The sequence below is a fragment of the Coturnix japonica genome, chromosome 18 (genome assembly GCF_001577835.2).
Source record: "Coturnix japonica isolate 7356 chromosome 18, Coturnix japonica 2.1, whole genome shotgun sequence".
NCBI classification, from domain to species: domain Eukaryota; kingdom Metazoa; phylum Chordata; class Aves; order Galliformes; family Phasianidae; genus Coturnix; species Coturnix japonica.
Window position 1 is genome coordinate 4590347 of NC_029533.1, and position 21740 is coordinate 4612086.

Sequence of the window (21740 nt, forward strand, 5' to 3'; positions counted from 1 at the left end):
CCCAGGAGGACACAAGTGAGCGCAGTTTGGTGTTTATTGGCTGCAGTTTACAAGGCCGTGGCAAAAAAAAAACCCAAATAACCCAAAGGAATATAAAATCCAGCCACACCGTACCCGCCAGAGAGGCCTCTGCACTTAACCCCTACATATAAAATAATTTAAAAGGAGGAAACTATACAGGAATATTTACACCTCTGATAAATAGACTGATACTGATCCAGGTGTCTCTCTGGACCTGCGTATGTGGCTGGGGAATGGGATGGCCGTGGTGTTTGTGGGGCAGAGGAGTGGGGCCACATCCTGATGGCAGCCATCCTTGGTGCAGTCCTGCCTGGGGTCAGGGGCTCACAATGGCCTTCCCTACCCAGCACTGAGGGGCTCATGGCTGTAGGATGTGGCAGGGCAGCACCAGCCTGGTGCCATGGGACTGCAGCCTCCCCCAGCTCCAGCACCCCATGGCTGGGGAGGGCACCCCAAGCCCGCTACAACGAGGGCCAGGAGCGCTGCCACTGCCCTGGGGCTGCCCTGTGCCTCCAGCACCCCACAACTGCCAGCCTTCTCCTCCAGGATGGGACACCTCAAGTGCTTCAGGACACGAGTGCTGGGACCCAGAAGCCCGTCCCCAACATGGGGATGCTGGGTTCCCCTTGGCCAGGCTCTTATCTCTCCCACTGGCTGCAGCTCACTGCTGCCCAGGACTGGAAGCTGCTCAGTGGGAGCTCAGTGGGGGGATGCCGGGCAAGCACTGGGCTGCTAAGGTGGGAGGGGAGGGCGATGTGCACAGGTGACACTTCTCATCTCACAGCCAACCCCAGGACTGTGTGCAAGGGAGTCCCAGCTGCAGCCTGGAGCTGTCTGGAAGCGAGGTGGTGATGGCACTGAGATACCCTTGCTCCCTCCCTCCCCCCACGGTAAAGAAACTGCAAAGCTGAAGCTGGGTCCTGGCACCAGGGCCGTGCTGAGCCCCAGCCCCGCAGCCCTGCGGATGGAGGTATGGTGCTGCCAGGGGCATGGTGGTCTTGCCAGGCTGCTAGTGCCTCTTGGTGGAGGATACCTTCTTCTTCCTGGCAGCCAGCATCTCGTAGAATGGGTCCCGGCTGATGGCTGCCCTGGTGGGGAAGCAGAGAGTGTCAGCCAGCAGCTGTACCCCACGGGAAGCCCTTTCCCCCCATAACATGGCTCCCATGATGTGCTGCCACCCACCCTGACAGCAGGGGATGGCCCGCAAAGCACTCACTTGATGCACTTGATCCACTCCTCCTTCTCCTCAGGTGTGGGGGCTGAGATGCGGTACACGGTGTGGTTCCCCTCCACTACCCGCCCGTCTGCCTCCGTTTTGCACGCTTTGATCACCTGGTCCTTGTTGTCAGGGATGTAGAGCTCAAAGCAGTTCTGCAGGGAGGAACCCCTTCAGACACAGCCCCCACACCAAGTGCAGTGGGGCACCCTGGGCTGGGGGAGGATGGTGCAGAGCAGTGGGGCTGCACACCCAGCACAGCAGGATGGGGCCATGCTGTGACATCACCCCACAGCTGTGTCCTGCCACCACAGTGGGGCCCTCTGGCTTTCCCTATCCCACCCTCCAGCCTTGCAGGATCCTGCCGGGCACTCACGGGTTTCTTGGAGTCCTCCACCTCACGGATGCTCAGGTTCTCCAAGGGGATGATGCCACGTGGCTCTTTATCCTGATGGGGCCAAGCAGAGCTTGTCATTACAGACACCTCCAACCAGTGCCCCATAGGAAGGGCTGAGTGCTCCCAGCACTCTGTGCTACGTCTGCATCCCACACGGCCATGGGACCCCCGAGGGTCCCCAGCCCCCATGTAAATCACTGACCGTCGTGTATTCGAAGTAGTAAAGGCAGTTGTCGGTCAGGATGAACCAGCGCCGCTTCCACGTCTTCACCCTTCCTCCTGGGAGCAGAGAGAGGCGGTTGGGGGCAGCCCTGGTGCTGCTGCATGGCACAGCATGGCACGGCACGGCACGGCAGTGCTGCAGCCCAGGCGGACGCACACAGACAAGCAGATGCAGGCAGCCCGCAGCGCAGAGCAGCAGGCAGCACACAGCACGCCGGCAGGGCGAGAGCATGAGCGGAAAGCAGACGGATGAGGATGGAGGCAGAGGGAGGTGGGAGGGCAGGGATGGGAGCACTGCCGTGCCCGCTTACAAGCACTGATGTGCGGCAGAAGGAGCTGCAGCTCCAGCCCTGCAGCACAGCCCGATGCCAAGGCAAAGCAGAGCTCGGTGCTGCAGCATGCGAACAGTGGCTGGAGGGAGCTCTACACCCAGCACTGCCATTGCACATTGCTCCCCCCCAGGCTCAGAGTGCTGCAGTGCTGGGCCTGGCTCTGCCCCCGCACCCCCACACGCTCCAAGCACCAGCTGCTCTGCTCAGTGCTGCTGTATGGGTGCCCAGGCCATGCTGCCCACAAAGAAGCAATGTGTGCAACGAGGGGAATGTGCTCATTTCCTCTCTCCCTGTCCGGCTCTGCAGGGAGATCCCTGCCTCATATCCCCCCCCATCCCACCCCACTGCCCACCCATTAACCCAGCCACAGTCAGTGCCCGCTCCTGGGAAAGGCTGCACACCCCATTCCCTGCCCCACAGCCAGGCAGGGCCGGCATTTCCCAGCAAAGCCCCCCTGCTCCTGCTCACCTTGAGCCGAGCCCACCCCACAACCCAAGGAGACTTGATGCCCTCCAGCCCCCACCAAGCCCTCATTGCAGGCTACAGCCTCACCAGGTGACAACATGGCAGGGCTCTGGAGGAGGAACCGTGTGGCATTGAGAGCCAGCACAGCCCTGAGGCTGCCCAGAGTGTGCCCACATGCTGAGCCAGGGCAGCACTTGTGCCCAGCACCAGCACAGCCATGAGCTGCAGCACTGCACAGCGCCCTGCACCCAGCCAGCTGCAGGTCCTTCCTGAATGCCCTGAAACACCACAATCCAAGCCCCATCCCTCACGGTACTGGAGGCCACGACCCTCTGCGGATGGGTCTGAGGACACACCAGTACCAATTGTCCCTATGATGGGACCGAGGGCAGCAGAGGGAACCAGGACACCTCGGGGAGCATTCGGCATCGGAGGGACCAGCAGCCACGTCCCTGCCCTGGTGGCTGCGGGTGCGGGGCTGTCCCCTGCAGGCAAGGTCCCCCCGGGCGGTGCGGTGGTTAGCAGCAGCAGCAATGAGACTAATCGCCAGCGATTAAAAACGAAAAAGAAACGAAGCCCCCAGAGGCATGAGCAGAGCAGGGGATAAAAGGGGTACAGGGGATAGGGGTACGTACCTCCTGGAGTTGGGGGACAAGGAAAGGAAGAGCCAAAATCATGGAAACATACAAATGAGGGAGAAAAGAAAATTAAAACAAAAAGGAAAAAATAAAATAAATAAAATAAAAAAAAAAGAGGAAATCCCGAAGAACCCCCCTCACCCCGCACAGAGCCGTGTGTGTCAGCGGGACAGGGCTGCAGATGGGGAGCTTTGAGGGGATGGGCCACGGCACCGCTCTGCTACACTATCGGTGTCCTTGGCTCTGAGCAGCCCCCACCCTCATGCTATGGGACCCTTCTACCAGCAGAGCTCCGGGCTCTATGGGGACACAAAGGCAGGGGTATAGGGTTCTTCATGGCCCTTCACACCCCCACCCCACAGCTAGGGAACACCTTGTTCAGTGCCCAGGCAGGGCTCTGTGTTGGTCATTGCAAGGAAAGGGATAAGGTCCTGATCCCATCTCGCAGGGGTGGCAACAGAGCAAAAACTCCCCCCAGTGAGAGGACAGAGCCCCAACCTCAGCAAGAGCCCAGGGAAAGGCCCTGCAGCCCCTGCTCCTGCCAGCACCCCCCCTCCTCAACCCGGGCAGAGGTCCCCAGGAGGTGTCGAGATGAGAAGCTGCAGGAGCCAGGGTGTGGGGCAGGGTGTGGGGCAGGGTGTGGGGCAGGGTGTGGGGCAGGGCAGGCTCGTGTCTGCGAGTGCCGGGCTGTGCAGCAGGGATGCCATGCACGCTGCCTGCATGTGGAGCCGGGATGCGGAGGTGATAATGCTGTGGGAAGGTGAGGCAGGGACAGCTCTGAGGCATGGAGGGGGACACGCAGCCCGGGGGCAGCTCGCCATTCACTCCTTGGGGCTCTGATGGGACCCTGCTGTGTCCCAGCGCTGTGCAGAGCACCCCCAGCTCTGTGATCTGACACCAGAGCCAGGTACCAGCTCAGCACAGCAGCCTCCAGGCAGAATCCCACTGGGAGCCCACGTGGCTGCAGCAAAGGGCCTCTCCAATAGCAGCTCTGCTCCTGCTGCTCAATGCGAGGCCGATGGAGGGACAGAGGTACGGACACTGTCCATGCGGGCTGTGCTCATGGCTGCAGCCCCTCATCTCTTGGCAGGGCTGTGCTCCACAGAGCCACGTGCAGGCAGTCTGTGGGCATCATACCCATGGCTCAGCCCAGACCCTGGGGCAGAGCACACCCTGCCCAGGCTGCACCCATCTGGTTGCCAGCACTTACCCAGCTTCAGCAGCCAGCCCTCCCGGTCAGGGTTGAAGAAGGTGTGTGTGAGGTCATTGCCATCATCCTCTGGGATTTTGAAGGGTTCATTCTTGATGCTCTCATAGAGATTCTGGTACAACCACACACGGTGTCACCTCTGTGAGCCCGCTGTGCCCCAGCCCTGAATCCTTGCATCCCATCCCTTACCCGCAGCAGCTCCTCAGGCAGGTCCCCCCCATCGTTGATGCCACGGTTCATGGCGATGAATCGCTCTGCTGTGGGTTTGTCCTTGACGTTGGGGTTGTGCAGGCTGGTGTTCAGCATGATGATAGCGAAGGAGAGCACATAGCAGGTGTCTGCGGGGACAGAGAGGACAGTCAGGTGCAAGGCAGGGCACAGAGCAGGGCACAGGGCTGGAGCTGTGCTCACCTGTGGACTGGAAGACGCCAGGGTTGCACTGGCAGTACCGCTGTGCGAAGGCCTCCATCATCCGATCGATCTTCTGTGCCTCTCCCGGCAGCCGAAAGCTCCACAGGAACTGCCTGAGGACAGCAGGCACAGCACTGCTTTGGTTGCATCCTCCAGCCCTCAGGGCCCTGCAGGGCACACAGCTCACAGCCCAGCCCAGCCCCACTCAGCCCCCGGCTCACCGCAATGCCTGGACGAGGTTGAGGTCCGTGAACTCATGCAGCTCCACGAAGGCGTGCAGGACTTGGATGTTAAACTCGTCCCTGCAGAAACAAAGCCAGAGCACGAGGTGTGTGTGATCAGCCCGTCCTGTGACTGCCGCATGGCCCCCTGCCCCGCTCTGCTCTCTGCACTCAGGATAGGGAACCTATGGCTATGGGCCATCCTATGGCCAGGTTTGCACGCAGCAGCCTTTCCAAGAGCCCAGCCACAGACCCTGGCACTCAGCAAGGGGCTGGCGCAGCCACTTGAAGACCCAGAGCCTGATGTCCTGCTGGGGGCCCTGGAGCCAGCCCAGCCCAGCAGCAACCTGCAAGGGTTGCACCATCTCCTCCTGCACAGGGACCGAGTTGCTCCAGGCCTTGCGTACCTCTCACCCAGGTAGTCTCCAATGGCTGTCTTGTTGAGGCCCTCTCCCTTGTAGAGGAACTGAGCAATATCCTCACACGTGTTCTTCAGCAAGTCGTTCTCAATCAGGAACTGGATGCCCTGAAGCAAAGCAAGAGGCATTGATTCGGGTCACGCTTCCAACCTTTATGCTATTCCCTTCTCCTGGCTCTGCTCGGCTCAGTACCCAGACCATGGTATGCAGCACCCCCTGCAGAGCCTGATGCCAGCCCCCAGTACCTTCTTGGGATCCATGTTGAACTTCTTCCTGCCCATTGCCACCTGCTTGTTCCTCTGCATGTTTTTCCTGCAGGACATAAAACAGCTCTGAGCGTCAAAAAGAAAGTAATAGAAAGGTTTAAGTTGGAAAGGACATGAAAAATCACCCAGTTCCATTCCAGGCTGGAGTTGCTCCCCCCCCACCAGATCTAGCTACCCAGTGCCCCATGCAGCCTGGCCTTGGGCTCCCCCAGGGATGGGGCACCCACAACCTGTGCTAAAGAACTGCCCAGAGAAGTTCAGGAGCCCTGGATTCCTCCTCCCAGCCTCTTGTCCTGTGTGGATGGGATCAAGAGCAAAGCTCCTCAACCCCTGACAGGCTCCACAGCACCAAACTGGGCACAACCTGCATGAGGCAAACACAGCACCTGGCACTCAGCTCCCCTCCTGCTTCACTCTGATGCTGCCAGGCCCTGAGTATGGAGCTGACCTGGGTTTGCACTGTGCAGACCACCCCAGCAGCCTCCTTTTGCCTGTGGGGAGGCAGCCTGGCATTGCATTGGGGCTCTGGGGACAATCTGAGGGCAATTGGAAGTGACACAGCAAGTCAGCTCCCACCAGGACCCCCTAATCCCATGCTGGCACTGCCTGTGCTGGCCCAGAATAACAAAGTCTGTCCGTCTCTGTGGCCAGACAGGGGATGAGCCTTGGAAAAACAGACTTCTGGAGGAACAATTCAGTCTGGGATCCTGCAACTGAACTGAGGAATTAAGAGTGTCTGGGAAAGCCAGGAGCAGCAGCACCCACGGGACAGGCCAGCAGCACAGCACGGCGCTCACCTCTCCTCCGTGGAGCCCAGGTTCTCGATCTCATTCGTCACTTCTGCGATCTCATCTTTCAGCCTCTGAGTGGAGAGAGCACACAATGAGCCAAGGGTGAATGCAGGGCACCCCACAGACTGAGCTGGGATTGTGACAGCCCTAGAACTACTCCCCCCAGAGGCTCCAGGCCCCCACAGCTCCCCCCGAATGCTGTCCTGGGGCTGAAGCAGCTCCTGGGGCACCACCACACTCTGCATGCAGGAAGCAAGAGATTCAAAAAGGTTAACAAAATTACCCCTAATCCCTTTAGATCATGCCCAGCATATGGCAGTAATTAGCCTCTGCTGCCTTAATCAGGGACATGACGGATGAGCATCCCAGATGAGCGCTGACCTCACAGCCACTCGCCAGGGCAATGCCCCAGCCCAGAAGCACAGTCTCTGCCTGTGCCAGGGGGGTGGCACAGGAGATGTTAATGCCTGGGCCACAGACTAAAGTGCAATCTGGAGCTCTTCCCTGAAGGGCTGCCCCTGCCAGGGATGGGGCAGCACATCACGGGGTCCTGCAGCAGCTGCTGACCCCCTGGGCCCAGCTCTCCCTGCCCTGCATTCCCAGCAGCTCCAATTTTCTGCCCCAGAAATTCCACAAGAGTCTTTGCAGGCAGAAAGGAGCAGGAGCTGGCAAGGAAAGGGGACAGGGGATGGGAGCACAGTGCCAGACCACAGCTCCTGCATGGACACTTCAGCTGCGGGGCAGCCCCATCCAAAGCAGCCTCTCTTCCTTCCTCCCCTCCTGCCAGGAGTGAGGTGAGGGTCCTTGGATGGGGTTGGGCTCAAGCAAGAGGCCTCACCTGGGACAGCCAGGGATGGGGATGTGGGTGTGCATGCAGCAGCCCTGAATGCTGTACCTGAATGTCAGCCAGCAGCTCCTGCTTGCGGCGGCGGATGTTCTCCAGCTCCTGGCACTCCTCTGGGGTCAGGTCACTGGGCACTGTAAGGGACAGGGACAGCACAAGGAATCACTCACTCCAGGCTCCTGCCAGCAGCTGGCACGTGGTGCTGCTGGAGGATCCAGTGAGCCCCAGCCTTGCACACAGCCCAGCACCCCCAGCAGCACGCAAGGAATGCAATGGACACTGTGCTCCCCGGCTGGGGGGAGCCTGGCCCCCACATTCCTGCTGATATAAGCTGAGGAAGTGAGTTCTGGCCCAGCCCCTGGTGCCACTGCAGCCCCTGGCCCCTATGCTCACCGGGGCCATGGCACCACAATGGGACTTAGAGCCACCCAAGCAATGTTCATCCACAACGGGTAAACCCTGGAGAGAGCTGGCTCCAGGCCACCCTTGGTGCCTACTCTGTGCTGGAACAGGGGTGAACCAATGCACCCCAACACACATCACTGCACGGGGGGACACCTGGCTGCCCTGCTTGGCCCACAGCAGCCGGGGCTGAGCCACACGCTCCCATTGCCCCCCCTCACACTGCAGCTCATGGGTAACATTCCTGCAGCTCCCCAGCCCGTGACCTCCCGCTCTGCGGTTACGTGGCACCCGCTGCTCCTGTTCCCAAGGTCACCCCCACAGCCCCCGCCTACCCCTGCCCTACCATCACCTTCCAGCTCACATCCTACAACAAGGCCACGACCAAGGCTCCAAGATCGGTGCCCGCACCACAAAGCAGCCCACACCATCCTCCCCCCACCTGTCCCCAGGTGCCCACCGCCCCCTCCATCCCACCCTGCATTGCCCCAGGTCCACCTCAGTCTGTCACTCCTTGGCAACCCAACAGCCAGGACCCTCCATCCCCTCTCTCACACCCCAGCACCGTCTGCTCTCCGTTCCCAGCGTAGTTCCCCCCTCCTCTCCAGGGCTCACGGTGCCTCTGGGGTGGCTGCGCTCACACGAACCGAATGTCCCAGCTCAGCACTTTCCTCATTCCACTCGCCTTCTCTGCTGAGGTTCCTCCTTTAGAGAAATCCCCTCTGCAAAGGTCAGCAGCAGCCTCGGCTTGCGACACGATCCCTCTGGACTCGATGGAACACTTCCCAATATTACAGCACCAGGTTCTGAACTCTATCTATGCCAACAATGCCAGAAGCATTGCTCCGTAGGCTGCACAAACCCTCCCTAGCACTGGAATGGAGTCGGTCCCACCGGAGCACGGCCTCCCCGGTCCAGTTGTGTCCAGCACCCTGCAGGATGCAGCTTGCTGGGAGCTGCAGCGTGGGGCTGCGTGGGAGGTGAAATTCCGTGCCAGACCGCAGCCCTCCCAGGCCCACAGAGGGTGGGTGGATGGGTGGGAGGCTGCAGCAGCGACAGAGCGGTGCTGGCACACGGTGGGTGCACAGAGCCCTGGGGGAACACAGCCTCTGCCCACCCCCGGGCAGTGTGGGCAAGGGGCTCATAGGGACTCATAGCAGCCACAAAGCCCAGCCCCCCCCCAAGCCTGCCTGATGCTGTGCTGGGAGAGCACTCGTGACATGGCCCAGCCGTGTCAGCAGCAGCAGGAGGAAGAGAAACCCCAGACGCAGAGCTTTTCTCAGCGAAGGACGCAGGCGTTAACCCTTCCATAGCACCGAGTGGAGCTGCAGCAACCTCTGAGCCTGCACAAGGCTGCAAGAGGGGGCTGGAGCAGAACACCAAATCCAGCAGCCATGCCAGGCTATCATCCCATGCCAGGCTAACATCCCATGCCAGGCTATCATCCCAGGCTGCCATGCTGGGTGCAAGGATTCTCAGCACAAACCACAGAGCACCAATACTCTGAGCCATCCCCCCAACCTCTGCAGAGCAATGCAGGGGAGCTGCTGCCTCACCCCCAGGGCAGTGAGGAGCATGGCAAGGCTCCATCCTGGATTCAAGGAGCAAATACCCCGCTCACACCATGCCTTGAACAGACACAAAGCCCCTCTGCATCGCATTCAGCCCCACGTGCCTCCTTCCCACCCACTGCCCCACGCAGGCCCATCTGCTCACCGCTGCCCTGCACCCCGAGGACCATCCTGCTGGGCTGTGTCCCGCTGCCCACGTCTGCACAGTGCTGCAGAGGTGCTGCTCTTTGGGGTGCCAACAGCTGCCCCCTCCCAGAGCTTCCTGGGTGAGTCAGGGCAGCTCCAGGCCAATGAGCTCAGCGCTGTGCCAGGCGTCATCGCAGCCCGGCTGAGAACTGGCACCAGCAACACCCGGTTCCTGTGCAGCCAGAGCCCCGCGCCCCCTCCTCGGCCCCCAGGGTCACTGCCGCCCACCCATCCTTGCAGGCACTGGAGCTGGCCCGGCCCTTCCTTCCTCGGGGGCTGCCAGGATGCATGCGGCTCAGCACGTCCCAAGCTCAGGGCGGTGACACCAGGGACCCCTCTCCCACCCCATCCAGAGCCCCAACCCTGCCCTGAAGATCTGGCACTGTCCAGCCATATCCCCCCCCCCATGTGTGGGTTCAGGGCCTGTATAGGCTGTAAGGACCACCTGCTCTCATTCCCTGCAATAGGGCCGTGCCTGCAGCAGCACAGCCCTCAGCAAGGTCCTGTCCCGCTGCAGCTGCCCGGGGAGACCACAAGAGCTCCGGCACATTGACTCAGCTAAATCCTGCTCCACAGCGTGTGATGGAAAAACAGCATCCAGAGCATCTCCCAGGAAAGCTCAGGGAAGAAGGAGCTAAAAAGAGGCTCACATTGGCCTTCCAGCTGAACGCTGTGCTGCAGGGACACAGCCCTCCTGCTGCACAGCTCCATCCACAAGCAGAGCTGAACAGACCGCAGGGATGCCCCAGCCCAGGGCAGGGGCTGCTGACCACAGGGCATTGCTTGTGGGTTCCACCATGGGGCTCCTGCTGCACCCCACTGCTGGGGGGGGGGGTTGCTGAGGGGCCCCAAGAAACTTCCTGCCGCTGCCCCAGTGCACCACATCCTGTTTTCACTGTGCTGTGTGCACATCCTGGGTTGCGTCAGCCCTGTTCTTCCCCACAGACAGATGAGGTGCGTCAGGAGCACAGCATAGGGCGGCTCCAAGATAGAATCCCCCAACCCCACCCCATAGCTGAGAGCTGCCGGGGGTTCTCAGCCCCTTGGAGCAGCCCTGCCCCCAGCAAGGAACCCAGCCCACCAGTTCCAGGCTCCTGCACCCCCTAAGCACAGAGCCCATCCTGGCTGCGGGGCTGGAGTACAGCAGGGGCACACAACGGAGCCACATCCATCCTCACTGTGCTATGCCTTCCTACAGCCCCACGTCCTGCAAGAGTGCCAGGAGTGCACCCCATGTGCTCCTTGCTTACTCTCTATTCCCAGGTCTCAGCTCGGGAGCAGGAGCCTGCAGACAGACAACAGCAGCTCACAGGCACTGCCAGCCCACGGTGGCAGCTGTGACACAGCAGGCGTCAGGGTGCCCCAGCCAGGTTTTGTCTGGAGGACGTGGGCTGGAGCTGTGCTCACAGCCACGCATGCTCCTTCCTGCTCCGAGTAGGGCAGCAGTGAGGGCATCACCCGCAGCAGCGCTGGGGTAAGAGAGCAAGGAGCTGCTGGACACATCTCACTGTGCCACGTGAACCCACTGTGCTCCCATGGGCTCCCCATCCCAGCAATGTGGTGCAATACAAGCTGCACCCAGAGCCCAGGGGGGCCCAAGCCTGGCAGCGCACGGTGGAAGGAGACAGCAAGACAACTGGGACTGTGTGCTGCTGTCAGCATGAGCCATATGGAGCCAGAGCTACGGGCACCTCGTCTGCTGGGGGGGACAGGGATGGGGCACAAAGCACCTACCTGCCGTGGTGGCCACGGAGGGGCAGAGGAAGGCCTGGAAGCTGGAGGCGCAGAGCTCGCTGACCGTCCCCATGCTGCGCAGTGCCGGCTCCCCCGGGGCAGGCTGAGGGCAGGAGGGCACCGCACAGCAGCTCCCTGCAGCTGGGGCTGCCCCGGGTGTCCCCGCTCCTCCTGGAGCAGGGGAAGGCGGCTCTGGCAGCGGGAGGCTCCAGCAGCAGGAGCCCACGCGCCGGTCGCAGCCAATCCCGCTCCGTGCCGGCACCGAACGCTGCTGTGTTCCTGGGCACTCAAAGCCACTTGGAGGACGTAGAGTAGGGAAGTTCCCAACAGCACCCCTGGTATCAGGCTGCCTGCCCCCCCTCTGCCCCCCTGCATGCCCCGGCCCCTGGGTGGCTGACGGCGGGGGTATTTTTAGAGCGGTTTTATCCCACCGTATTAGAGCTTTAAGCATCAAGAGCCGCTGGTTGCGTAGCAACCTTCCCTGCATAAAAGGAAGGTGCATAAAGAAACACAACGGGCTGGAGCTGGCGTGGGGAGCCCCCAGTTGTGGGGAACAGGGGAACGCTGCTCCCCAGTATGGCCACAATGGATTCAGGCACCTGGGAATGCAGAGCGGGCAGCCTGGAGCTGGCACATCATGGCTGTGATGGAGATGATTCTCCAGGCCCTGGCAGCCGGGATGCTCCTACAGCAGGAGCTGGGGCTCTGCCCGAGCTATGGGCCTCCAGCAGGGCTGGGGGCAGCACTCAGCCCCACCGCACCCGGCCCCCAACCTGCCAGCCCCACAGGCAGCGAGGGAGCCCAAACCGGACAGACAGCTCCTTCCCTTCCTCCGAGCAGGAGTGATTCCCCAGCGTGGGGCACGTCCGTGAGTAACAGACTGCAGAGCCTGTCGGGGCATGAGGCCGTGTCCTGCAGACGGCACCTGGTACTGGGTCCTGACTGCTGCTGGGAGCCTGCTGCAATGGGCTGAGCTGGAGAACCCCCAGGGTGGGCAGATAGCATCCAGATGGGGAAGGGCTATGGGAATGGGCACAGGACCTTGGGGGCATGGCTGGGGACAGGCAAGAGTTACCCTGGTGTTGGGAGCAGCTGTGGATGGATGGGAAGGAGATGGGAACGGCTGCTCACAGGTGCTCATCACCTCCATGACTGAGTTGTGCTGCTTCCCCTTCCCTTGGAAGCAAACAGCTTCTGCCTCCTCCTCACTGCAGAGGTGAAAGGTGTGAGGAGCTGCAGGGACACAGGGCTGGGCCAGGGGGAGCCTGTGCAGGGAGGGCAGCCACGGGCACTTGAAATGGGCTGCAATAATCACAGCTGCACCAACTGTGGCTCAGTCTCTGCTTCCACATTGCAGCCCCAGCTCAGGGCACTGTGCTGTGCACCCAGAGCCATGGGTGGGCTGAAACAACAGCTCAGGGATGTGTGGCTCTGCTTGAGCCTCCATGCAATTTCTGTGTGTCAGCAGTGCTGCTCGTCACGCTCTGCTCTGCTCTACCTTGGCTAACAGCCTTTCTCACAACACTGCATGCTCTGCAGCCCCACTATCCCCACCCCCTGAGCTCAGTCTGCCCCCAGTCCCACACTACCTGGTGCTCACCCCAGCCCCACTATGCACAGAGCTTCACCCCCTCGTGTCCCCACAGCCCCCGCTGCCTGCTGCAGGGCTGCACCACCTCCAAAGCGCATCACTGACCCCATACTAAGGCACCTGCCGGGTCCTACCCAGACAGCAGGGCTGGCAATGGGCTGCCCACCCCCAGCCCACCCCGGCGCTGCCCCAGCCGCGGGCCCCCAGCACAAGCCGCTTTGCAGAGCCCGCATCAACCCCGCTTAGAGAAATCCCTTAATCCTCCAGGGCAGCGCCAGCCGTAATCCCTCGGTGCTGTGGGATTACCCTTGGGCCGGGCACAGTCCGGGACGCAGCGCTGGGACAACCGGGGCGCCCCGACGGGCCGATCCCGGACAGCCGCCCCGTGCCGGGGATGGGGTGACACGGGGGGACACAGCTGTGCCGCCAGCCGGGATTTACTCCCTACCGACACACGGTGCTGGTGGTGGGGCCGCCACCTGCACGACTCCGAATCAACGCGGTCATTGACGCTGCCCAACGCCGGGAACGAGTCGGGCCGAGCCCCGGAGAAACGCCGAGGCCGAACAGCAGCGGCCGGTCCCGGAGCAGCCCGGGGTGGTTCCGACGGGCGGCATCACGGCGGCCGAGCCCCAGTTCCGCACACCCCGCCCCGGGAGGAGCCGCCTTATCGCCGCCCGCAGCCCCGCACCACCGCCCCGCGGCCCGACGGCGGCAGCCCCGGTGCTACAGCCGCCCCGCAGCCCCCCCCCGGTGCCCCCCGTGCCCCCCCGCACTGACCGTAGCCGCCCTCCTCGTCCATGCCGCCTCCGTCGCTCCGGCCCCGCCCGCGTGACGGCGGCACCGAGGCCGCAGAGGGCGACGACACGTGACGCGAGTGGGCGTGGGCAGCGCAGACCCCTCCCACTCCCATACGTCTCTACCCCCCCCACCCCCATAGGCCCCTCCCGCGGACACTCCGTTCACAAACGCGCGTGGTTTTATTGCCCGCCCGGACCCGACGGCTGCACTGCGACTCGCACAGCGGGGATGGGGCCGGGGGGAGGCGCAGTGCTGATAGCACAGGGTCAGTGACCCCCTCCCCAGGAAGAGAGGAGGGGGGCACGCAGCCTGCAGGCACAGCAGGGGCTTCCAGGCTCCAGCCAAGATGGAAGTGATGGAGGTGGGAGTGGGGGCAGCCCCCCAGGCTGGCTGATACAGCAGCACTGGAAGGCAAGGGAGCACAGCCCTGCTGGGGAGCTCAAGCAGTGACTTGGGACAAAGAACAGCCCAAACCTCCAGGAGGGCAGAGGCAGCAGCTCAGGGTCCACTGACCCTCTGTCCCCTGCAGGGCAGAGCAGAGGGGAGCAGCCACATCCCGCTCCTAAGGGAACCCAGGGGATGTGAGCATCTCCACAGGGCTGCATCCATGGGCAGGGATCCTGCAGCCCCCATCAGGCACCTCAGTGATGGCACAGCAGCAGCTCCAAAGAAGCACGGCTCCTTCTCCATCCCCAGCGCTGCAGATTCCACCTGGGGGGCAAGGTGTGATGTTAACACCCCAAAGGGCCGGCTGCCCCCATTGCCCCCAGGCTCACACCCACCTCACAGCCGGTAACTCAGGCTGGCCACCTTGGCAGGATGGGTCACCGACCAGAAGTTGCGCTTGCTCTGCAGCTGCTGGAAAGGATTGAAGTGTCTCCTCCGCTCACGCTTCAGCTTTTTAACCTTTTTCACCTGTACAGAGAGAGGAGGAACACATTCAGGTCACGGTTCAGCCCATCACCCTGCACCCCTTTCAGGATACAGCCAGCACCCACCTTCCCTCGGTCGAACTCCTCGTCCCACTCATCAATGACAGTCTCGCTCCGGGCCCACGCTGCATCCCGCATGGCATCACGGCTGACGGCCGACACCTCACCCTCCCAGGTCAGGACTGTGAAGTGCCAATGTCAGCACAGCACAAAGAGCCCCTGCAGGGCTGGGGAGGGGGCATGTGGTTGTACATCCCCCCTGATTGGTACTCAGTGCTGTACCTTGCTTGCCATAAGCCTTATCCAAGGAGTTCCTGAGCAGCTCCTCCACTACGCTGCGCTCTGGGCTGCGGGGCTCCACACCAGCCCCAGTGCTTGGGGCAGCTGCACGGTGTTTGCATCCATCTTTGGCTGGGATATCCCATGTACACACTGCTGCTGTGGGGAAAGCAGGTGAGGAGAGGCCAGAGGGATGTTCCTCATCACCCCGCCCCCATCCCCAAGGCAGATTTCACCCCAACGGACACTGTTGGGATTAGGAAGGTCTGAAGCCCGAAGCCCAGATGGATGGCACAGTTGTTTGGGCATAAAGAACCTGGGAGGAATCCTTCCCAAGAGAAGATTAAGCCATAAACATGGAGAGGAAAAGCCCTTACCGGGCACAGTGGGCAGCATGGCATCGTACCTGGGGCACTGATGGCAGCTGGCTGCTCTGAGCTCACGTTGCTCAGACTTTCCCTCTGCTTGCACTTCCGATGCTCACTCTCTCCCTCGCTGGGCTCGGGGCTCTGCTGCCGCTTTGTCCACAAGGGATCTGTGTCAGCTCTCCTGAAGCTAAGGAAGGCAGCAAGCATTAGGACTAGACAATAGGCTCAGTGGGTTGGCAACCCCAAGCACCCCTGGAGCCTCACCTGCCCAAGGGTTGTGCCCCAGAGGAGCGCTCCTCGGTTTCCTGCAGCCTTCTCTTCTTCTTCTTCTTCTTGATGGGAGAAATGGGCTCCATGCTGGGGGAACCACTGGGGTTCCGCTCCTCCCTGCCTGTGCCAGCCACCTCCTTCCCTGGAATAGAGCCCTCTGGAGCGATGTTCCTCCTCTTCCTTGGGGGGCTGCAGCCTTCATCACAGCCATTCACAGCCATAGTGTGCGAGCTGCCTCCCACTTTTGACTGCTGCTGCTTTCGCCGCTTCTTTTTGGTGGTCATAGGGCTGGGTCCGTGCTCCCCACTGAGGGTTGGATGGCGGTGAGAGGAGTGGGTCCCATTGGTTAGGGGGGAGGCTGGGAGCCGGGAGGCTGCGCTGGGGGTGAAGCTGAAGGCTGGTGTGTCAGGGCTGGGCAGGGGGAGAGCAGAGGGCAGCCTGCAGGACAGGAACAGAGGCTGAAACAAGCCAAAAGCTGGACTGAGAGCAGGAACATCCCTTTCCCTCTGTACCCAGGGTGCAGGAGCGCAGCCCACATCTGGCTCCATCCCAAACACAAGCCAAGAAAGCACAACCAGACCCTGCTCCAAGAGCTGCCTGGCCACTGGGCACACACTGCCCATGGGTGCTGCTACAGCACAGGCACAGCAGAGACCTGGAACAACAGGCAGACCTGTCCAGAGCCTCCTGCTGCCAGGAGATGCTAATGCACATCCAGAGCCTGCGCAGTGCCAACAGTCAAAGCCACGGCTGCAGAACCTGGGCTGAGTCCTGCCAGCATCCCAGCAATACCAGCTCCAGGGCTGCCGCTACGCAGGAGGCTGGGGACCCCTCACTGCTTACCTGGGCCTGCCGCAGGGCCAGGGCTGGGCAGTGGCCGTGGGGGAGGCGAGGCCAGCAGGCTGCAGGCGGCCGTCACTTCCGCTCACCCTCCGCGGGGTGCTGCCCTGCAGTTATCGACATAAATAAAAACTTGGTGGTCTAACAGAAAGGGTTCCGTGAGCAGAGAGAAGGAAAATAAAAAGAGGGGAGCCCAGAGAAAGGGGAAAGGGGAACAGACACAGAGGGGGAAGAGGGAAGTGGGGGGGGGGGGGGGGGTAGAAGAAGAATCAGAAGTGTTCTCAGTTAGAAGCACAAAGGAAAAAAGGAAGGAAGGAAATTTAAAGCATGGAAAGCACACGGCGCAGCACGGCTGCCGGCAGGGGCAGCACACAGCTCTCCAGCTGCAGCAGCACCACTGCTGGCTCCCCCCAAAGCACCCACCGTGGGGATGCAAAAACCCACCCAGAATAGCTGGGCTTGGCCCCACAGCTCACCCAGCACGGGGGTTCTCCCAGCCCAGCTCCACGAGCACCACCCGCTGCCCCCTCCCCACATGCACCCGCTGACACAGAGCAGCAGCGTGGGCTCACCTTCTTGGCAGACAGTGCCAGCTTCTTGGCTGGGGGTGGTGACGTGGTGCTGCCCGGCTCCAGCGCAGCGGATTTCAGCTTTGCTAGCCTAGAGCCCTCGGGGAGATCCACGGCACAGTCTGTGTCCTGAGAGGAGTTGAGGCCGCCCGCCCCGCTCTTGGCCTTTGGAGCTGCTTTGGCTGCATCCCCCGCTGCGGTGTGTGTGGGGCTGGGGGCTGCGCTGCTGCAGGAGCTGCGCTGTGGGGTGCTGGGCGAGGTGGGGGACTGCGTGCTGTCCCCAGGGCTCTGCTGGGGTGGATCTGCGGTGCTGGAGCTGCACAGACCCGAAGATGCTTTTGGTGCCAGAGGCTGCTGTGGGGATGGCGGTTTCTTGGGTCTTCGGGCTGTGTCATCACTTGGTGTCACCTGGGCGGCTCTGAGGGGCAGTTTGGGTGATGGGGATCCATTGGGTGGCTTCGGTGGTGCAGAGCCATTGGGCAGCTTTGGCCCCACACCCAGCGTGCTGCGGGACACCGGCACCCCGATCTCCTCCGGCCCCGACAGCTTCCTGCCCGGCAGCACCTCAGGGCTCTAGGCAAGGAGAAACAGTGAGGGTCAGCAATGGGAGGCCCTGGGGACAGAACCATGCTGCCCACATGCCCCAGGCTGCTGTGGGGACCATGGGCACAGCCCCCACATCCCGCCTCAGCCTCACCCGGCCCAGAAGTGGTGCTGGCAGGGGCCCGTTGGTTGTGGTTCTCTTGGTCTGATCAGATACAACAGGTGAATGGCTGGGGGTGGCTTTGGCAATGGGCCCTTCTGAGCCCTTCCTAGGGCCAGGGATCCTGGGGAAAGCAAAGCACACATGTCAGCCAGGAGGGTTGGAGACAGCAAACCCCATAGCATCCATGTCCTTGTGCCAACCACCCAGACTGATGCTGCCAGAATACACAGGAGCTGCTGAAGGGCAGGGAACGCAGGGCACCTCACCTCAGGTAGAACAGCACATAGGCCTGCTGATTGAGGACCACCTTGATGTTGCTGCAGTGCACGAGGGAGTCATTCATCTGGTACCACTGCCCATTGCTGGCCTAGGAGCAGAGCTTGGGGTCAGGCCCTGCCCAGAGCAGCACCAGCACCCCAAGAAGGTGCTACTAGGGCTCACCTTCACATAGCAATAGTAGTGTCCTGCATGGCAGCTGTACCCCGAGTGCACCAGCACTGCATAGAGTCCATACATGACCGGATCACCATTGTTCTGAGACATGTAGGGGCGAATGTTCAGGAACTCAGGGTACCCCACGTCCTGCGGGGAGAGGATGGCTCAGGGGTCTTTACCACTAGAGCAAAAGCAGCTCCAACCACCCTATGATCCCTCTCCAGAGGGCACCCAGCTCAGCCCTGGCTAGGACTGCAGCAAGGAAGGTGCTGACCCTGCAGCACAGCCTGGGGAAGGCTACCGGGCTGCAGCAGACCTTATGCTGCAATGGAACCCTATGAGCCGTGGCACAGCCCCAGCCCTGCACTGCCCAATTCTCACCTTTGTGATTTTGCCTCCACTGAAGTTGGCAAAACGCTTCAATGAGAGCGTGAGGACGTTGGAGGCTCGGTGGATGGTGAAGCGTTTGCTGGCTGGTACCTTCTTCTTGCACCTACACAGAAGAGCTCCAGCTATCCAAGCTGCTCCACAGCCAGGTGACTGCCCTCAGCTGGGACACACCTCATGGAATCCATTGCACTGAATGAAAGCATCAGCTCATGGCCACCATCTGCTGCTGCCCAGGCCTTTCCCTCCCAGCCATACAGCTGGAATGGGGTCGGCTCTATCACAGCCACACGTCCCAGCTGGGGCTGCATCTGTACCACCTTACTTTCCGCTACTCCACACCATGGGACCCCCCTCACCTGGCACACATGTAGGCGTTCTCCCCACTCAGCATGTCTGATTTCACAAACAGCTCCAGCGCCCGCACGATGTTTGCAGCTTGCTGCAAGGACAGGGCAGAGCTCAGGGCATGTGTGACCTGTCCACACTACACCATAACACAGTGCCCACTGACATACCCTGATCTCCAAGGACACATCCAGGAAGGGGTCGTAGGTATCTGAGACACTCTTACACACGGAGCATTTCACTGCAAAAGAAAGAGCAGTGAGTGCACCCTGCTACATCTGCACCTGCCATTCAGCAGCTGCAGCGCTGCCCCTCTATGGGTCTGGGCTCTGGGATGCCAGCACCAACATTTCTGTTGGGCATTTGCAGCTTGGCAGGGAGGAAGGCTGCTGGCATAGCAATTGTTGCTCAACAGCTGCAAGCGTTGGTTCCTTCAATGAGTGACAAAGAGCCAAGGACCCGCAGCCAACAGCTTTCTGTGTTGCCACAACAGGAGCCAAGACCCACAGGCATGGCAGGAGTGGCAAAGCACAGCTTTGGGTGATTTACACATGCTTGGCCATTTTCCCAAATGATTTTTAGTGCAGAGCTGTTGGGGTAACAGCAGCCCAGCAGCAGCACTCACCACGGGACCGCAGGTAGCCACCAAAGATCTGGTGAACCAGCGTGGTGGCCTGGGTCTGGCGATCCAACCTGGAAGAGAAACACCACATCTATCACTGCTCTTCCACACCACAATGCAAAGGCCACCCCTGTGTCCCGCACCAACCACAGACTGTGATAAGGACAGGGAAGATGCAGTGCTTCTGCTGTTTTGTGGATCCCAGTGCCTGAGCTCAGGGAGCACCAGGCTGTGTGTACCCAATGCTCTCCAAGCATGGTTGCTCCCAGCTGCAGCTCAGAGCCTTGCACTGAAGGTGGATGCAGTGCTGGTGCCCTGGGTCTCAGCCCCACAGCAGGGCACAGCCCAGGGCTGTATCATGGAGCAGAGATGGCCTCAGTACCCCAGTACTCAGAGCTGTGTGTACCTGGTGCAGCCGCTCAGGCAGGCCTTCTGCATGGCATCGATGGTGTAACGCAGGAACTCGTGTGCATCCTCCTGGCTGCCAAAGCGAAAGTGCCGGGCAATCTCTGCAGGGAAAAAAGGGCTCAAATCCTGCATACAGAGCCTCTATGCCCCCCCCCAAAGCCAAGCTGTGGGGCAGCCCCATGTGGTCCTGCGGCAGCTCAGCCTCCATGAATCAGCTCCGAGCCACTCACTGCCAGGACCTGCCCCAGCCTCGTGAGTCACAGCAGGGGAGCACAGCGTGGAAGGACCCATCCTTACTCTTGAGGTCTCGGATGAAGGACACCGGCTTGATGGCGTTGCCGCTGTTGGCAAAAGCCTGGATCATGTGGTTCTGCATAACGCACATCATGCAGAAACCTCCCTGGTGACCTGCAGGAGAGAAGAAAGGACGCTGGGGACAAAGGCAGGAGGGATGGAGGGGGTGAGAGAGAAGGGGAACCCCTGTGGCCATGCAGCACAGCCCTCCCCATGAGCTCAATGCTATAGCACAGTGCAGCCCAGGGGACAAGGACAAGCATATGACACACCAGCTGGCAGTGCCTAGGTCACAGATAACGCTGCAGATGAGAACACCCATCTGTAAGGGTGGCACACAGGGCACCAGCACCTCCCAGACAAGCCAGCAGGTCTGTATATAGGGCAGAGCTGAGCTTTATGAATGGGGCACTGACGACAGGCTGTGGGCCGTGCCACCAGGAACCACCCCAGGCAGTTCTGCAGCCATTGGGGGCCAACCCAGCCCAGGGCAGCCCTCCCCCCATATATAACCCCCCCCCAGCCCTACAGCACTATCCCACACCCCACTCACAGGCACGGCTGTGCTCCTTGGACAGCAGGTAGCAGGCGAGGGGCGGCGTGTAGGTGAGGCACTGCAGGGTGGCGTTGAGGAAGCAGGTATTGCCCAGGTTGTGCAGCCCGGCGCCCACCCGCTGGACACGCTCCCACTTCAAGGAGAGCCGCTCTGCGGGGAACAGCACCTTCTGCGGGGCGGGGACACCATCCCCGGGTCCGTGATCGCCTCCTGAGGGATGGAGGGCGGTGAGCGGAGGGCTTCACCGGGACCCCCCCCATATACACACTCCGATTTGCCTGGGGAGAGGCACGCACCGTGCTTCCTGCTGGGCCCCTCCGGTGGGGGCGGGCGGGGCGCGTTGGTCCCGGTGCTGGCGTTGAGCGGGCGGTACTTGCCCCGCAGCAGCTCCAGCTGCCCGGACAGCCCACGGCTCGCAGGCTCGAACTCGATCCTTTGCAGCAGCACCTTCTTGGCCGAGGCGGCCAGCAGCCGGCCCAGCTCCCCGTCCTCGCTCGGCTCCTTGCGGCCCGGCTTCAGCGCCTCCCGCAGCTTCTCCACGATCGGCATCGCGGGGCCGGGCTGGGGGATGGGCGGAGGGGGGGTGAGCGGGGGGCGCCACGAGGAGCGGCCGAATCCGGCCCCATTCAGCCCCATTTAGCTCCGTTCTCCCCCATCCCCGGCCCCCACCGCCACCCGCGACCTTGAGCCCCGCCACCACGTGCCGCCCCGCCCGGTACCGTCGCTCCGCAGCGGCCCCACGCAGCGCAGAGATGCGGCACAGACCACGCGGGCTCCGAACCTCCCCCGCCCCCCCCGAACCACCCGCCGTACACCCAGCCCCGTCCCCCCGGCCCGGCCCGGTCCACACGCACCATCCGGGTCCCGTCCACGCACGTGTCACCGCCTTCAATGGGCGGCTCCCGCGTGGCGCCGCCGACACGAACCACTTCCGCACCACCCCCATTATGGGGGCAGGGTCTAACGCAAAGCACGCCCCTATAATCAC

The 21740-nt window shown here is 61.8% G+C and overlaps 2 protein-coding genes across 7 annotated transcripts; both read right to left on the reverse strand.

Annotated features, from left to right (window-relative positions):
• Nucleotides 1–16: 16 nt before the first annotated feature.
• On the reverse strand, nucleotides 17–13827 carry CYTH1 (cytohesin 1). Of its 4 annotated transcripts, none has more exons than XM_015879910.2 (13): nucleotides 13718–13827; nucleotides 7505–7587; nucleotides 6616–6680; nucleotides 5798–5864; nucleotides 5541–5659; nucleotides 5134–5214; nucleotides 4913–5025; nucleotides 4691–4839; nucleotides 4501–4613; nucleotides 1837–1915; nucleotides 1614–1685; nucleotides 1238–1392; nucleotides 17–1109 (listed from the first exon to the last, which is right to left on the reverse strand). In XM_015879910.2, the coding sequence occupies exons 1-13, from the start codon at nucleotides 13737–13739 to the stop codon at nucleotides 1031–1033; spliced, it is 1197 nt and encodes a 398-aa protein (XP_015735396.1). In that variant the 5' UTR covers nucleotides 13740–13827; the 3' UTR covers nucleotides 17–1030. The 4 variants fall into 4 exon arrangements, with proteins under 4 accessions (XP_015735396.1, XP_015735394.1, XP_015735395.1 ...); XM_015879908.2 differs by lacking the exon at nucleotides 13718–13827 and adding an exon at nucleotides 11347–11550 and having other exon boundaries at nucleotides 1837–1913; nucleotides 4502–4613; XM_015879909.1 differs by lacking the exon at nucleotides 13718–13827 and adding an exon at nucleotides 9572–9876.
• A 71-nt stretch (nucleotides 13828–13898) lies between these two features.
• USP36 (ubiquitin specific peptidase 36) lies at nucleotides 13899–21720 on the reverse strand. 3 transcript variants are annotated; one of them, XM_015880037.1, is made up of 20 exons: nucleotides 21607–21720; nucleotides 21049–21313; nucleotides 20750–20962; nucleotides 20200–20310; nucleotides 19901–20003; nucleotides 19498–19565; nucleotides 19043–19113; nucleotides 18884–18966; nucleotides 18519–18630; nucleotides 18144–18284; nucleotides 17969–18069; nucleotides 17694–17823; nucleotides 17000–17569; nucleotides 16431–16534; nucleotides 15582–16025; nucleotides 15356–15504; nucleotides 14953–15108; nucleotides 14737–14852; nucleotides 14521–14653; nucleotides 13899–14449 (listed from the first exon to the last, which is right to left on the reverse strand). In XM_015880037.1, exons 1-19 carry the CDS (start codon nucleotides 21607–21609, stop codon nucleotides 14522–14524), a joined length of 3072 nt encoding a protein of 1023 aa, XP_015735523.1. In that variant the 5' UTR covers nucleotides 21610–21720; the 3' UTR covers nucleotides 13899–14449; nucleotide 14521. The 3 variants fall into 3 exon arrangements, with proteins under 3 accessions (XP_015735523.1, XP_015735524.1, XP_015735525.1); XM_015880038.2 differs by having other exon boundaries at nucleotides 14953–15105; nucleotides 21607–21719; XM_015880039.1 differs by lacking the exon at nucleotides 21607–21720 and adding an exon at nucleotides 21472–21576.
• Between the last annotated feature and the right edge of the window lie 20 nt (nucleotides 21721–21740).